The following is an 18,222-nucleotide window of genomic DNA, read 5'->3' on the forward strand; positions in this document are numbered from 1 at the left end:
CATACAAACAATGTTGCATAAATTAGAAGGGATCGCTAAGGGTAACGTAATACTTACGGGGGATTTCAAATTAGCCTGGGACCCGGCGAAGGACAGGAGTGCGAGAATCTTCCACACCCAGACTAAACCATCAAGAGAGTTACAGGGCAAAATGGAGAACCTATCGCTTGTAGACGCCTGGAGAGAGAAGAGGGGAGAAGATAGTGGTTACACCTTTTACTCCCATGTACATAGGTCGGCCTCCAGAATTGATTATGTTTGGCTGTCAAGCCCACTGGTAGGTAGGCTCAGGGAGATTGAGGTAGGCGCAATCACGATTTCCGATCACGCCCTGATTGTGGTGACGCTCTCATTGCCATCGCATGCGGCGGGGCTATGGAAATGGAAATACCTGTCACATATATTTAAGGACGAGGTTCTGCAAAGGGAACTGTGTGAGGAGATTATCCAATACTTTCAGAGCAATGACACAGAGGGTATGGACCCAGGTGTAGTCTGGGATGCTTTTAAGGCTACCATTAGGAGGATCATTATTGTGATTAAGGCAAGGAGGGACAAAGAGGTTAGGAAACTAGAAGAGGACCTGGAGGCCGGGTTGAAGGCAGTCATGCAGGAGTTAGCCAGCAGACCCTCAGCCGAGACTAGAAGGAAATACAGGGCGATTAAAGGCCAATTAGATACAATCATCTCGACTAAGGCAGAAAGGGCTCTGATGCACCTTAAGCAGAGATATTATGTCAAGGCCAATAGGGCCGATAGTTTACTGGCGAGGATGCTGAGGAAGGAGGAAAAAGACAGAACGATACTGAAAATAAAGTCTGGCGAGATTACGGATCTCCAGGCGATTAAAAGGGAATTTGGGAAATACTATGGGGAGGTATATCGGTCTGACTGCCCAGCGGAAGGGGATCAATTGAAGTATCTGGAGGGATGCCATCTGTCTGCGATAACGGAATGAGAATGGGAGGAAATCGAGAAGGAGCTTACTTTAGAGGAGGTCCATAAGACCAATGCAGCACTTCCCCTTAATAAAGCCCCTGGCCCTGACGGGTTTACATCAGACTTCTATAGAACGTTTAGGGATGTATTGGCCCTGAGCTTGGTAACCCTCTACAATGGATTTGGGGGAGGGGGATAACAAAATCTATGGAGGAGGCAAGGTCATCTTACTCCCTAAGCAAGGGCAGGATCCCACTGCGTGTGGGGCTTACAGGCCGATTGCGCTGATTAATCTGGACATGAAGATTTACACTAAGATCTTGGCGGTCAGATTGGAGCCCCTCCTTCCGTCTTTGGTAGAAACAGATCAGTCTGGATTTGTGCGGGGCAGACAAACACACGACAACACGAGGAGGATTGCCCACATCCTAGAAAAAGTAAATAAATCTAGAATCGAGACTATTGTGGTGGCCTTCGACACTGAAAAAGCGATTGATAGGGTAGAATGGGACTTTCTTTTTTCCACATGCGTAAAATGCGATTTGGGACGAAGTTCATGAGAAAATAGAGGCTAACTACCGTAACCCTACGCTGCGCTTGATGATCAATGGGGAGGCGTCGGACCCGGTGGTAGTGTCTAGGGGCACAAAACAAGGCTGCCCGTTGTCGCCATTACTCAATGCGATATACCTAGAGCCGCTCTTGAGTAAAATCAGATTCCACCAGGCGATTAAGGGGGTGGTTCTTGGGGGAAGAACTCATAAGGTAGCCGCCTTTGCAGACGACATGCTGCTGACCCTGACGTTCCCCCGGGAGTCACAGGAGGTGGTCGAGAGAGTTATGACGGAATTCGGTCTGGTCGCAGGGCCAAGGATCAATAAAAATAAATCGGTGGTGCTGTGTCTTCAAATGTCCCAGGGGGCAGAAAGGGAGTTGAGGAGGGGTTCGGACTTCGCCCGGGCTCCTGGAAAGAGCAAGTACTTGGGGACCTATTTTACGGGCCATTGAGCAATTATATGAGGCGAACTATCCCCCGTTTTATTGTTGGCATATATACCTAGACTCTGCAATAGGCGGGTTCACAGATCAAACAGTGCTTCAAGACAAGAGAAAGAGAACTGTACCAGTAGCTTTCTCTACTGAAGGCACAAATTTGTGGGCAAACCTTCAGATGTGAAGGAGTGTTTAACTAATAAAGTAGCAATGGATGCCCTGCTTAGTATATCCTTATTAATCCGTGTATTACGCACACATGGTAATGTGCTATCTCCCTCTTGCTTGTGGTCTGCATTGCCATTTCTATTCCAGCTTTACCTGGATGCAAAAGTGGGCTATTCGTCATGCAAATGAGGTTGGTAAAAGAGGGCTTTCATTTCCTAATGCTTGAGATCATTGACTGCCCTAAGCCGATCTGCAATATATCAATAGGATCAATGTGACGGTAAACAATTGTTGCTTGCAGAAGATGATTTAAAAAAGCGCCCTTCTACAATGTGTAATCTGCACTCGGTGGTTAATAACACATCCATTTATAAATTCAGCCTCAGGCAGAAATGTGACCCTCCTATTCTGATTTCTCTTTTTCCTACTGCACCACTCCTCAACCTTCCTCTCACTATGAACACTTTCTGGAGCCTTAACTCTTCTTTTTTACTTGCCAGTTGTTTGCTGGGCCATGGATTTCAAATCCACTTGCCGCTCCAGGCTTTGCTCCTCCAGGCACTGCTACTCCTCTCTGTGCTCCATTATTTGGAGAGGAGGGCTCCACTGGCCCTCACGATCCTGTTTGCCTATTATCAGCCGGGGCAGAGTGATGAATAAAGCGCTCCTGCTGCAGTTACGTCCAACATAGTAGGGTGGCTTCCCTAAATATCACTCTACAAACATTTGAGGCCAGTAAAGAAAAGCACATGAATAATGTACATAATATACATGCATTATTACACTTTTGTGTCGTGATGGCTAGGGAGGGAAGTCAAACAAAAGATACTGCTGGTGAGGGTGAGGTTAAACAGGCGTTCTCCAGAAGGGCCACACAGCTCGGCCAGAAGCAGACACTCGTTTGCATCATGGCGTCAACAGGAAGAGCAGATCAATTAGACTGCATGGTTGTGCAGGTTCCACCCCCTAACTTCATTGGGCTGTCTGACAGCCAACAGCAGAAGGCTATTTTGAAGGGGTCCAAGTAAATCCAAGTGTCATCCCACAACGGGCCTATGCAGATCACATATCCACGTATCCATAAGGTTTTAGGGTGAAGTAGGTCCTTTGGTGACTTTGAACAGTCATCCGACATAAATAATGTCTTCTAAGCTAAATGTATACAAGCACCCCCGAGTCAGGGAAATAGGTTCCTGCATAGCAACACTGAAAGAAGTGCCGCTGCTCAGCCCCACCTCCAAACAAAGTACCGGAAATAAGCCCCAGAAAACACAGACACAAATTAAGTACTGTCATAGGATTTTGGCAAATAAAATAAATCCTTTTTGTAACCATGACATAGATGAGGACCGCTCACCCCCATAAAAAGGGATTCCAATTTATTTTGCTTGCTTTTCAAGGAGCTGCAGTAAACTGGCAAATTCAGATTTCTGACATACAATACCTCCCAAATGGGCCTAGGGAATTAAGTCGAAGGTCTTTGCCACCTATATTTTGTTGGGCATGGCTCAAACATGCCCAGGCTCAACATGCGGTTAGTAAATTCCAGACATATACCCTCGAGCACAGCAAACGCCTTTTCTGCAACTCCCGCTCTCCTTTTGGCACTGCACCCCATAGAATACAGTTGTGACCCACAATAAATGCAGTCCAATTGTACACATAGCTCTTCCACCTTTTCCTTCGGATGCCTTCCTGAGCATTTTATCTATCCCTCGCCCTCATCAAAACTGTCTACCTAAATGTACCCCTCCCTGCCACTACTGAATGTACTATTTTTGTAGAGGAAGTGATAGCAGCTTTGTTGCAAGATTGCTTCAACCCCCCCCCCAACCCGAAAATGGGCCTAGACATTTTTCCCCGCTATCTTCTTTGTGGATAATGCTGTGCTGTTATGCACATCCCCACAAGGGCGTAGAGCCACTATGGCTGTATTTCTGAGGAAATGTGGGGAATGGAAACTGCAACTGAACATTGGTAAAACCAAGTCCTTAGTCTTGAGAGCAAACCCTGCCAAATTTCAAGCCATGGACATTAGAGTAGATGGCCAAAAGCTTAAGCAGGTTGACTCTTACGACTACCTAGGCACACGATTCCATGAACATGGGCAATGGATAGCGAATTGGTGACTTGTAGTGTTTCTACACAAGGTTTTTTTATTAGACGGTCGGTGTGAGATAAGACCAGCATTTCAACTATACGGGAAGCAAGCAATTACTTCTGCCTCTTATGGGGCAGAGTTGTGGGTCTATGCTAATATGACAAGTTTGGCAAAGTCGAAAACAAATTATTTGAAAAACTTGCTGTCATTGTCCCAACGATCACCTAATATGCTAATCCTCTGGAAACTGACCTTTGCCCAATTGACATTATGGCTTCTGTGAAACCAATATTGTATTGGTTACGGTCATGGCAATCTCCAGCCCAAGTAAAATGTTGTAATGAGTTAACTCATTTCATGGGCTTGGAAGGGGGAAAGAGTCAGACGTGGGTAGCTCATGTAAAAAAAAAAAGAAAAAAAGTAGAAATCGTATGTAGGAGGGCAAGGTTTGTGGGCACGTCCTGATGGCATACTCGAATCCGATGCATCTCTGCAAAATAGAGCCGCAATCGAACGAATTGGAAACAACACGAACCGCAGAGACCGCATGGCAGACCGCCAAGTAACAGCAAGACCAGGCGATCCTTAACCGAATGAACACAAATAACATAATACCCATTGGAATATAGTAATCAACCCAACAGCTCGATTTACAATAGAGACAGCGCCTTATCACAATCCCCTCCTGAAGAACCATGCCTAATGTAAGCATGGGGAAACACGTGTAGAGGGTGCCAGAAGGTACTAGAGGGTGCTAGAAGGAACTAGTGCACAAATCTCAAGAAATACAAGCAAATTAAGTTCACAATTTTTCTTTATTGAATATAAGAAATGTAATTGAAAAGGTTAATAAAAATTAAGTTAACATTCTCAAACCAATCAAAGCAAAAAATGTGAATGTACATGAAAATGAATTTATAATTTTCAAACAAATCGAAATAAGAAATGTGAATGAAAATGAGCCCGTGATTTTCAAAGAAATCGAAAAAACAAAAATTGAATACATTTCATTAAGAATGGAGTAACTCTGAAAAGTTTATTTCTTGAATACCATTTACAATTTGGAGCGCATAGTGGAGTCTTTGTGGTGTTTGTATGTTACCTGATGGAATACTAAGGCAGTGCTAAATAGATTTAAAAGTGAAACATCTATATTTTGAACCAGGGAAATCATGATAAATGCTTGTGACAGATTGAAAATGGGTTTTTGTTATTTAAGAAATAAATCGTATTTCGGCTTTGAAGTAGACCTAGACCAAATTAACCCTCCATTTTCAGGAACCCTTTTTGTCAATTTTAGAATGGGGCAGCCTTATGTTGGTCTCATTTACAAAATCTTGGGGCACAAATAATTTGGGTATCTGCCCACCCTGTGGAACTTGTGAACAAACTGAAATTCATATCCTCTCCTTTTGCCCATGGCTCAAGGTTTTGAGAGGTACTTACTTAAAGCCAATTCTAATTACTGCGGAAATTCGCTTGGCTCTTGTAGCGTTAGAGTTCTGTAAACAAACGGATGACTTGGAGGAAGGTCATTGGGTGGCTAAATGTATTCACTGTGCGTGGCGGCTGAGGCCTAAAGTACACTGGGGGACAATATTTCTAGTCATTATGATTGGTTTTAACATTTTTATTGTTTTGTTACATATTTATTTTCTTAGATTGATTTTTATGAGCTCATCGTTGGGGTTGCGAGTGCTCTCTCCCCTACTATGTTGAGCTGTTTTCAGAAGTGTATGTATCTGTGTGTTTTTAGATGTATAGTGTATATATTGCTTGTAATGAGCATATCATTAGCTATATTTTCCATCTGGATTACTAAATATATGTATTTTAGATCTTGATGGTTGATGAAATGTACTTTATTTACTTTTGATGTTTTTACACATAGTACAAGTTTTCTGATTATTATGAGGACTATCATTCTCCCCCTTTGTCTCTCTGATGGTCAAACACACTTCGATGCCATAACCTATGGCAGGAGGCGCCATACAAATGCAAGATAAAATAACATAACCTAAACCTTCTGAAATGGTGTGAGGTTTGTCAAACTCTAGAAATGTGTTCGATTCATAATAGAACATATTTATTTACTCACGTCTAGTTGCAACCACTATCTTTAACTTAATTCAATACAACACAATTTTGTCTCCCTCATTGTATGGACCCTCACAAAGGCACTTTTTTTACTTGCTCAGTCTACAGACCCTGGCAAAGATTAGTCATATGCATAATGTGATGCTTAACTTTTTTTTTTTAGCTTTTTAAATGCCATGTTGGCCATTGGTTGTCACTGTTCCAACTCAAACAAGCTTAAGCCAGGGTTTTCAGCCAATGTCATTCCATCATTGGCTTTCCTACATCCAGCAAGTTAGTAATACTAGTCACATTCATTGATCCACTCATTTCATTATTGTGGTATTAATTAAAGCTTCTGTGTGTTCGGCCAATCCCAGCCCAACAGACATGGCAAAGCATGAAAGTGTTGAAAAGTGAGAATTGATGGAGAGTGGGAACAAAATACCTTCAGTAATCAACCAAGAACGCAGGAAAGGAGCAGTCTATAAATGTGAGTCCAAAAGAGCTGCCAATATACTACATGAGGAAGGTGGTGTCTGTCAATGTTAGTTTTATGGATCAGTTCCGAAAATCAGAATATCATGGTAAGACATGATCAGCAAATAGACACAGTCCGAAGAAATATGTGCTTCTTGTGAGAAACCTGAGGATGTCCTCACATCTGCTCCCCTTGGGTCCTCTTCTCAGGTGGCCAGGGAAAGGCCATCGCTTTTGGATCCTGAACCTCGGGGTGGAGAAGCGAGGGAGGAACACCTGGATGTAGGGTCCATGGAGGTTGGGGAGAGGGCGTCCTTAGGGGAGACACGGTGTCCCCCCTTCCCATTCTATGATGAACCCATAATCCCAGGCATGTTTATGGGCTATTGTGGCCCCTTTCCCTCTAGCTAGGGTAACAGCATATGCTGTTATCAATCTAAAAATTACAGAAAGAGGACAAAAGGGAGGAGGATAATAGCGAGACATGGTACCCCCCTTTCCCTTATGAAGATCAGCCCAACCCTTCCCCGACCTTTATGGACTATGGTAACGCATTTCCCCACATTTTCCATCATTCATCCCACTATGGTACTGGGACGAGGAAGAGGCAACTAAGAGTAGTGAACACTAGTAAATCATTTCACCACTCTAGTACTGAGATGAGGAGGAGGCCTGCAGAGTATTGTAAAGGTCAGGCATGTGCCTTTAGCTATGTTCAGGCAATTGGACTAAATGACCACCACCTGTGCTCACTTAGTAAGCCCAATTGATATAAAAGTTCGGCTGTTCACAAGGAAGGGGGACACACAGCAGGTTGGAGCCTGGTGCCGGCTGGAGCTGGAAGCTTGTGAACCGGAGAGACAGGAGTGGGAGACACGAGTGCGGAAAGCCGTGTCAGGTAAGGGCGAGAGGCGCCAGGTCCAAGGCAGGCCGAGAAAAGGTCAGGAAGTCCTATGCACCCTCCATGTCGGGCACACAAGCAGGAGCTGTGGGGCGCCGAAGCACTCCGGTCATATTGGACTTGCAGGAGAGCAAGCTGCATTCTCCCTACCTCCGCGAGAGAAGAGCAAAGGACGTGGAAGCTGGAAAGGCACAGCGAGGAAAGAAACAAAGCCGATCGGAGCTGCCGCCTGAAGCCGGTGAGTGCAGATGGGAACCACTCATACTGGGGCACTCTGGAAACCATCAATATGTCTTTCTTGAATGTTGAACCTTGTGGACACTGTCAAAAGCACTTTTAAATATTGAAGTGGGTACTTAAAATTGTGAACTGAATTGAAGGTATTTTCAAGGGAAAAACGGATGAGTTTTGAATACTGAATGAACTGAAAGGATTATTGAATACCGTACAGAATTAAAGTAACATGGAAGTATGATTGAATATGCATTTATCAATGTCGCACAGAGAGAAAGCAAATAATGAGCATGTTTTCAGTGGAACAAAAGCAACATTGTGCAGTTGGCAAATGCCACAGAGTGAATTGATTGAAATACAAGTGTTGGCAAAGCAAGTGAAACCCCAAGAAGGGTGTGAGAAGAGAAACAAGAGTGTGACTAAGTGAATGGTGATCAAGCTAGCCATGGTAAAGTGTTGGAGGAAAATAATCCTGATACAAGAAATACTTTTCACTGTCAACGTGACCTGTAATTGGTGGACCATGTGGTCCGACAACAGCATCTATACTGAGTGCCCTGCATGAAAAGCAAGTGAAAGGAGGAGTCAAGAGTGTAAATCTCAAAAGAAGCAAGTCAATGAAAATATACATGGAAAGACTTGTGTTGTAACATACGTGCGTTGGTGAACCAGTGAAAATGACTCATGGTAAGAGGGTTATGGAGGATCCACATCCTTTGAGAACTGTGTTGTTTTGAACTTTGACCCTTCTGTTTTGAACTTGGGGAAGGGAACCCTGAGAGTTGTGTGGAACTGCTTTGAGCTTTGGAAGGGGAGCTGAAAAGTAAGCCTGGAGCTGGAAGAATCTCAGAACTTTATTTGGAACACTATTTCTTTTATTGCTGACATCCCTACACATTGTTTAGTTTTAGTTGTGAGGGCAAGTATAGGTTTTGGACACAGACAGACTTTTAAGTTGAACTCTTTGACTCAGACTTTCATTAGTTTCTTTAGGTAGGGAAATCCCACCTTAGCATAGGGCAAGTTAGGCCTTCATCCATCCTGACATTTAAGTTAAAAAAACAAGCTTGTTTGAACTTTGGGTCTGCTGTCTGTGTCTTGCTTCATGATGCCTTCACATTCTACATAGTTAATGGTCAATTGTGGTGGGTTTAGTAACCACTGTGTATCCTATCATTGCAAGCACTTTAAGATCAAATGCAAATGCCTTTTTCATGTTCTCTCCACTTTCTACAGGCCTACTGTAGGCTACCAGGTGGTTACAGACAAAGGCTTTAATTTTTCCACGATTGATGACGCTTTTGTCTGCCAGAAAAAGAATCACTTCCAGGTCACCGTCCACGTCAGAATGATTGGAAGCCCAAAATATGTAAAAACACAACTGGGGCTGAGTGCCATTGGAAAGTTTTACATAAAAGTCTTTGGTGTTAAGGTAAACTATTTACTATTTGTTTCTTCAAAGTGGCAGTTGGACAGAATTGGTTGTTTTGTCTGCCCAGCCTGTAGCTTTGATACATGTTTATTAGGGAGGTTGAAGGTTCTGGAGTACTGAGATTCTGGGAAAATTACTGTTTTCGTGTTCCATAAGGTGTCTACTGGATGCAGCTGCTGCATACTTTTATTTGCATTGGATATAATTGTCCGGTGCATGAATTTGAATGTTTAAATGAATATATAAAATGAAACCATTTGTCACCAACAAACACCAATAATAAGATGCAACATGGAAGTGGAATCAACTGGGATGTTCTGCATGACATCTTCATAGGTAGCCAAACGTCCATTTGTCAGCAATTCAATGGAGTAAAGACAGGTTGGAATTTCCACAGGAAAAATAGCCCCTCAAAATGAGCTTCCAGGCTTGGCCCACGTACGTTTGCATGGGTCTGCAACCCTGATTATGTGATTATTTAATTATTTTGCATTTGGTAAGTTTGTTAGATGCACCACACTTCTTATGCACCAGGTCTACTCTTCCTTTGAAAGGCTGGTTTGCAAGTTGGTCATCTCTCCCTTCTCCATCCTGACCATTGCTACCATTTACCAGCCTCCCGGCGCCACCACCCTGCTCCTCTCTAAATGGGCTCATTTCTGCTCTTGCTTACTTTAATCCACCTCCAATCTCCTCCTCCTCTTGGGTGATTTCAGCATCCAACTGGACTCCCCTGCTGTGCATCCATCCTTTTCACTGAACTCTGCACCTCGCTTTCCTTCTCCATTCTCCCTTCTGGGCCAACCCACTCAGGTGGACACACTCTGGATGCCCTCATACACTCTGAACTCTCTCCCCCCACTAGTCACCCCTCTCTCCTGGTCAGACCATTCTCTCCTCTCCTCCCACCTGGGTCCCTTTGGCCCTCCGACCACCCCCCCAAAAGCCCTGCCAACCTCGTTCGTTAACATCCACCTGATGAAACGAGTGTCAGCTGCTGCCTTCGCTTTCACCTTCATCCACCCTTACCCCCTTTCCTCTGATTCTACCTCTGACTCTGCCCTCAGCAACCTCCACATTTCCTTCACCAATACTCTTGACATTCTTGCCCCAGTCATGAGGATCTGCCTGAAATCTGCCTCTCAGCTCAACACGTGGTACGACTCCGAACTTGTTGGCCTGAAAAGATTGTGCAGGACGGCTGAACGGAAGTAGCAAACCTCAGGCTCATCCTCTGACAAACTGGCTTGCCGCCTGCTCCAAAGGCAATACAGACTCTCCACCCATGCCAAGAAAAGAGCCCACATACAGGCATGGGTTTCTGGTGCACCCAACAACATGGCTGAACTTTTCAAGATCTGTCAACCTTTCCAAAGTCTCCCTTCTCCTTCCTAGGCCTTCTGTAGCGCACTGGCCACACACTTCACCACCAAGACTCAGGCCATCCTGATTACCCTTGCTACACACCCTCACAACCCATCCCACACCCCCTTACCTTACTTGTCACCACACCCTCCTCCTTCCTCCTTCTCCACTGTCACACCTGAAGAAGTTACCAGAGTTGTCTGCTCCATGAAGGTTTCTTGCTCATCCAGGACCATCAAGGATAACATTGCTTCTCTTGCCCCTGCACTCGCTGATGTCAGCAATCACTCTTTTGACTCTGGATCTTTCCCTTAGTCCCTTAAGCACTCCCTTGTGCACCCACTCCTAAAGAAACCTTCAGCAAACCCTACTTGCCCTGCCAACTACCACCCTATTTCCATCACCCCCTTCCTGGGGAAGCTGCTTGAGAAGCTGTAATTGCCCCAACTCAACTCACAAACTGAACTTGTTGGTTGTCTCCATGACCATCAATCTGTATTCTGAGCATCCAGAGGCACAGAAACTTCTTTTCTGAACACCCGTGAAGAACTGCTCCCATCTCTGGACTCCAACTCCCCAGATGTCCTCATCCTTCTCGATTTCTCCTCTGCCTTTGACACGGTCAACCATTCCATCCTCATACAAAGGCTCCACGATACCCTTGGTATCTCGGAACGGGCACTGTACTGGCTGACATCCTACCTTACTGACCACCATCATGGGCTCCTTCACCTCTCTTTCTTCCTGCCCCACCTGTGGTGTCCCCCAGGGTTCTATCCTCTCCCCCTTGGCTCTTTAACATCTACCTTGCTCTGCTTGCACGCCTCATCTCCTCCTTCTCCTCCAACTTCCAGCATTACGCAGACGACACACAGCTCTTTTTCAAACTTCCTGCTGACCCCCTTGAGCCCTCCATCATCCCTGACTGACTATCTGCCATCCAGCCATGATGCACCTCCAATAATCACTGCCTCAATGCCTGTAAAACTGAGATCCTTCCCATCGGGACCCCTGCTCCCTCCTTCTTCCCTTCACTCTGGCCTTCCTCATTGGGCTCTTCCTCTGCTCCTTCTTCTGAAGACAAAAACCTTGGAGTCATCTTAGACTCCTCTCTCTCCTTCCTCCCTCACACTCAGGACATTGCCAAAAAGTCCCACTTCCAGCTGTTCCTTCTCAAAGGAATTCTCCCTTTTCTCACTTTCCCCCACAGGCTCAATGTTACCCAAGCTCTGGTTCTCTTTAGGCTTGACTATTGCAGTAGCCTCCTCCTGAATCTACCATCTTCCACTCTGTGACCCCTCCAGCTAATCCAGAATAGGGCAGCGAGACTTTTCCTTGGCCTTAGTCCCAGGGACCGCATCTCTCCTGCCCTAAAAAGTCTTCACTGGCTCCCGGTTGCTACACTGATTAAATTCAAATCCCTCTGCATCATCCATAAAGCTGTCTGGGCCCGGGGACCCCACTATCTTTATCTTACTAAATACTCTCCCTCTAGACTACTAAGTTCCTCTGGCACCACCTCTTTGTGTGTAAACCGTTTTGCTAAACAGAGGGTAGGTGGTCATTCGCTTTCCTCAGCTGGCACCCTCCTATGGAACAGCCTCCTCGTCCCTCCGCGCATTGAGCAGGACATTCTTAAATTCTGGAAGCTCCTTAAAACTTTCCCCTTCACCTCCTCCTTCCCTTCTTCTCCCCTGTGCTAATCCCACAGTTGCTGTGATTGCTGTCCAGGGCCCCTGTGCATCCTTAGGGCTCCTGTCCTCTCACACTCAATCGGCCCAGCTCCTGTCTACACTCAGCACTTGCATTGGCACACGCTTACATCTAACGTGGCTCCATGCTGTGTAGCACTCAACAATCCTAGCACTTCATCTGTGGCTCACCCATGAGCTCGGACTACGCAGAACTTACCCCCTCTGCCTTCTTCCTAGCTGCGCTTGTACGTTCTGAATACTCACAAGGCATAGTAAGTTTGTCCTTTTTCCTTTTTTTCCTCTCTTAAGTATTGTGTTTTGTAATGTGTTTCACTCCCTTGTTCCCTTCCTCCGCACCCTGTGGGCGCTTTGAAACAGTATTTTACTTGCTGTATATGCACCTAACAAGCAAACAATAAATAAATTATGTGAGGCCCTGTGCATGTGCAGCGTTGTCCCCGCCCTGCTCCTGCCTCCCAAAGCTCTTGATTGGGCCCTGCAGCCCTATTTAAAACTCACCTCGCATGGCAGCCTCTCTGCCCGGGCAGCCCTGGATAAGGGTCTCAATGCAAAGGTCAGCACCAGTCCATGTTTGACCTTGTTCGTCTGTGAAGCCAGCTGCCGTCAACCAGCAGCGACTGACAAGGTAAGTGTGGTCTGGGTGAGGAGTGCAGCAATTACTGTATTCCGGCAGCGCCCTACCACTCTTATTACCTTAAGCACACCCATTTTACTCACCCAATATATTCGTTTTTCAATCACTGCTGTATGGCAAAGTAAGATGATGCTCCATAGACTATTGACACTCAAATGAAGGCGTCCTCTCCAGCTGCCCAATTGTCTCAAATCAAGCTGCTTATTCATTTGCTGCTCTGTTTCAAATCTAGGTGTCACTGCATTTAATACTGAATGCCAGATTTCCGGGTTTCTCCACTGGTCCAGGGAACACCCACATTTTATCACTGACTGCTTTGTTCCTAATCTAGATGTCACTGTATTTACTGCTGAATCCCAAATCTAGGCATTGCTCCATTGATCCTGGTATCCCAAATGTGCGTGTTTTATCGATGACTGCTGTGTTTCAACTCTAGGTGAAATTTACTGTTGAGTCCCAAATATAGGCATTTGCCCATGAGAAGGACTGCAGAGTAGGCCAGACTGGAGTGGGGTGGTGAGAGGAAGAGAGCCGTCTGAATGCGAGGGGGATTTATGTGTACTCTTACCTATTGAGTGTAAAACGGGAAACAAGGTAGAAAGATGGGTCCGACCTAATTGGACTACTAACATAGAGCTTTAGAGGAAAATGGGGCGAGAGATGTGCTAAGGGGAAAGGGATATGGCCATTACTTGGTCTGCACGATGTGGGCGGAATGGTACCACCACTGAATAGCCCATTGCGAACCCACTCTTCCGCACACAACATAGGAGTGGTAAGTTTAGCACTTCAGAATATACAACAGGGGAGGGGACACGTGCCACAGTCAATAAAAACTGTGAGGGTAGAGTAGGGTACCTCCACTAACTAACCCTACTGAATAAACTCAACCATCTGCATACACCTCTCAAACTCTGAGCTAAACACAACCAAACCTCTACAGAACAACAAACCACACATTTCACTACACCACAACAATAAAACAAACCACACATAGACTTGCAAGACAGGACATGATGGCTACCAACTGAAAATCACACCTACGCTCAGCGAACGTGTGTAAACGGAACTGAAGCTGCCAACAGCACATCACAGCTTACTTGCTCTTTATTCCCACTCAGTCCAACTAACTTAAACCCCCCCTCACCCTCATGCTTTACAGATCTGCCAGAGTGCCAAGGGACCACACAAGTGGTGACATGCATTGTATAAGAACATAACATGTTCTGTTCCTATATTAAGGTTTTTCTCTTTGCACCTATACACCTATCCCAGTCTGTCTTGGCCTATCAGGGTTTTCAATGAGTACATTTACTACATACACTGTATTCTACACAGCATCAAAATCCTTTTGTTCACACAGACTCATTCCTTAATGAAATCCTCACATTTTCTATGAAATGAAATGGTTTTGTAACTGACCATTTTGCAGCTAGGGTTGTGACCAGTACTTTAAAATATTTTGCTTATATTGGTCATTTTGATTTTAGCTCACCTACACACAAATACAAGGAATCAATATGAAGAAGTTGGAGTCTGCCGTACTGTTTTTGTTTGTGTTCATTGTGTTCATTGGTAAAATCTAAAATTCCAGAAGATGTGCATGGTTTGATCTCAGATTCTTGCCTCTTCATCAGGGTTTCCTGCAAAATTACTACCACATTGTTATTTACCAATGACAATGTGCGTAGCATTCAAATGCTCCTCACAATCCCTAGTTTGTCTCTTTCTGCTTGTGCCATTATACTTAAATACTTATCACAGTACCATCATTAGCTAGTTTCTAGAACTGGTGAGAGTTATCACTGCTAGATCTACTGCAAGGGCACTCTGGTTCGCTCCAGCTTGAACCACAAAAGTCACACCCTTTTCAAAGATTTTGGAAGTCCTATTGACAATTAGTGTAAGATTGCAAAGCATCAGATAAGGTTTATGTGTCTCGATTTCTATAGAAGCATAGGCTATTATGCATTTGATATTGCATTGCCATTTTAAATTTAGTCTGACCTTTTTTGTCAGCCAATATTCCGATCGTCTTACTTTATGACCAGTCACAGTTGCGTACACCATCAATCAGCCAAATCCTTGCAATTATTGTTTTCTGGGAATTGTTAGGGATTGTTTTGGTGATTGCAGAATATGGAGTCCACTCTGGCATGTGCTGCGCACACCACCACTGACGATCTTTATGCAATGGGAGTACAGTCTTTGCTCTCAACTTGTAGAGCTGAACAAGTCTGCAACTACCACCATATGGATTAGTAGGGCTAGAGGCACGTAGCTAACATACTGAAACCCTAGGTTCTCGGTGGACAGCAAAACACTATTTAGAAGTATACAAGGATGTCAGAACACAATACTGTCCTGTTTTGTAATCCAAACATTTATATTTCTGCCATGCAAATATTTATTTGTAATTTGCTTTCCTGTATGCACTCCCAAACATGATCTAGGCAAGATTGGAGAGCTAGCATTTCATCTACCACACACTCCCGAAGACTTTAATGTAATAACTGTGTGTCAGTGGGGGTAACACATGTTGTATGAGATGTATGCAAGACAATCAGACAACTGCTGATTGACATTCAAAAAGGAATTCTAATTTGTCTTCAATAAGGGTTTTCATAATTTGACAATGCAGGACATGCACGCAACACATGGTAATAAATACAAATATGCCAATCGTTAATGAATGTATTCTACATTTGCTGCCTATTGTACCATCCAACCTTCATAGATTTAAAACTTCAATCACACATTCTGCATATAGCCGTTTTCCCTTGTGCTCTGTAAACTGCATTGCAATTTAAATATCATACTCTTGTTAGTGTCATTTTTCTACATATTTTTCCCATCAGGTAATATTTCCATCCCTGTCTCCTAAATCTCTATTGCATCAGATTATCGGTATATCACACACCCTTATCAAGTACTAAGGATACACATTCAAAATATTTCAGTGATGAAACATCTGAAAGGTTATTGTTCAGGGCCATAAAATGCAAATCCCCCATTTCTTTCCATGCTTAAACATAATCGCAAATGCTTCTGAGATAAGTACACTGAATCTCTTTAAGACAATGTTTGATTTACAGTCATGCTTATACCGTATTTTGGGAAAAGAAAAATGACACACTCTGCCTTAAGATTTATTATACTTAAAGAAGATTGACTCTTTTAGTAATTCCTACGTAGGGGGTAATTCATGTAGAATAACTTTTTTTGTAGTAAGAGAAAATTAAGAGTACAAATTAATGTACTGTTTTATATATGATTCATGTAGTACATTTATTCACTTGGATGTTTTCTTCTTTGCACTGATAATTGATACTTGTTGGATTTTATGAAACTGTTATCCTTTTAATAAATTAAATCTAGTTGCAACTAGCTCCTAAGTATGATTGTAACTTTCACCTGTTAGCGGTACCCACAAAGAAATCTGTTGTCATTTACTGCTGTCAGAAAATCTTGTAAGTTGCAAGTGCTTCACAAAAAAGGTCAAATTGTGCAACCAAAATTGGCTGTCTGACATGGTATAAATTGATCTGGAGTAACTTACTCTGCTTTTACAAACCTTTATTCTCACAACAAAATATTTTTCCAACATGTATTCTTCCCTACTACATGCATCCATTATAATTACATATGATTCCATTCACTTTTACACCTCTCTTCCAACACTTTATCCTGGAATGTTAAAGTATAACAAGTGTGAAAAAACAGAAAGATACATTTTTGTGGTTGAGTTCCACCTCTTCCTTATTTCAGGCCTCTCCCTTGACGCTCTGACAACTTCTTAACATGCCCCCAATAGCACTCTCTTTTGCTAATTTTAGTCAATATAAAAATCACAAATCCTTTTGTGAATCACTTGTAAGTCATTTATTTTTTGAATTCTGAGGAACTTGCTCACAAGTAAGTTAATACTTTTTCAGGAGTAATTTAAACATATTCCTGGAAAACGTTTTGTGAATCAGTCTGTAGCTTTTAATTTGTTGCAATTCAGCTGTTACATGCTAATTTTTTGGGACTTGCTTAGAAATGTTTAATCTTCTCACACATCTTTGGCATATAAATCTTGTATGGACTAAGTTGCCATTAGTTTTGGGGTAAGGTATTATTTTCTGCTCTCACAGAACCAATTCAGAACAAAGTTTAAAATGTGCTTAGTTGGCTATTGTAACAGAAAGGGGATATGTACATTCCTTCTGGAAGATATGATATGGAATTTATAACGCGCATATACACAAGTATTTCAAGGCGCGATGATTTACATTACTTAATAGAAAATAGATTTTCTAGTAGCAAATCCATTTTGTTTTTGGAGCAAATTGTTTTTTTTTTTTTAAATATCTTTATTTTAAACAAGGCAGGAAACAAATACCGTAATACATTACTTTGGCCGTCCAGGCCTCATCAATCACTTACGACCATTCTATCTCTCATCCTCGCCCCCAACCCCACCCCGGACACCCGTCTGGATTACACTCCCGGAAGTTGGTGCTCCCTCCCCTTCCCCCCATGCTCCACCCCCCTTATCGGAAGTGTCACCACTGTCCAGAATCCGTTTGGCCTGATGGGGCTTATAGGTGAGAGCTGGGAATTTTTGGTCATAGTTAAGAAAAGGACCCCAAATGTTCTGGAATCGGTGAAGAGTCCCTGCCCTCGCCGCTGTCACCTTTTCTTCGATGAGGATATCCCACATTTTGGTCCACCAGAGGGGCAGGAGCGGACCTTCTTTAGTTTTCCATGAGCGGGCGACTGTTATCCTTCCTGCTAGAAGGCATTGGGACAGGAGCTTGGCTTTGGGCCCTGACCTCGAGTATATTCCCGGGATAGGAGCACCCAGCAAGACAGGTTCGGGCTCTAGGGGGAGTGTTGTTTGAGTGATATCTTCTATAATATTCAGGCATTTTTTCCAGAATTGTTGGGCTTGTGGGCATGTCCACCACATGTGGAAGAAGGACCCCGTGTGTCTACATTGTTTCCAGCATGCCGGGTCCAGGGAAATATTTATGTGGTGAAGCCTCAGGGGGGAGTAATACAATGTAACAATATTTTATAGGCACATTCCCTGTTGGTGATGCAGGCTGAGGAGGAGTGTGCTCGGGACCATATGTCTATCCAGGCCTGATCTTCTATGGGATGGCCCAGATCCACCTCCCAGTGCGCCATGGCAAGAGT

General features: G+C 43.8%; 1 protein-coding gene across 1 annotated transcript in view; it reads left to right on the forward strand.

Moving 5' to 3' along the window:
* The window catches only part of MYRFL (myelin regulatory factor like), a 942,772-nt gene that overhangs the window by 320,702 nt on the left and 603,848 nt on the right, over nucleotides 1–18,222 (forward strand). Inside the window, exon 10 of the mRNA XM_069629965.1 lies at nucleotides 9,129–9,324. Coding sequence (XP_069486066.1) covers nucleotides 9,129–9,324 — 196 coding nt within the window. The remainder of the gene's footprint in view (nucleotides 1–9,128; nucleotides 9,325–18,222) is intronic.

The sequence above is a fragment of the Ambystoma mexicanum genome, chromosome 12 (assembly GCF_040938575.1).
Source record: "Ambystoma mexicanum isolate Mex_15411 chromosome 12, UKY_AmexF1_1, whole genome shotgun sequence".
NCBI classification, from domain to species: Eukaryota; Metazoa; Chordata; class Amphibia; order Caudata; family Ambystomatidae; genus Ambystoma; species Ambystoma mexicanum.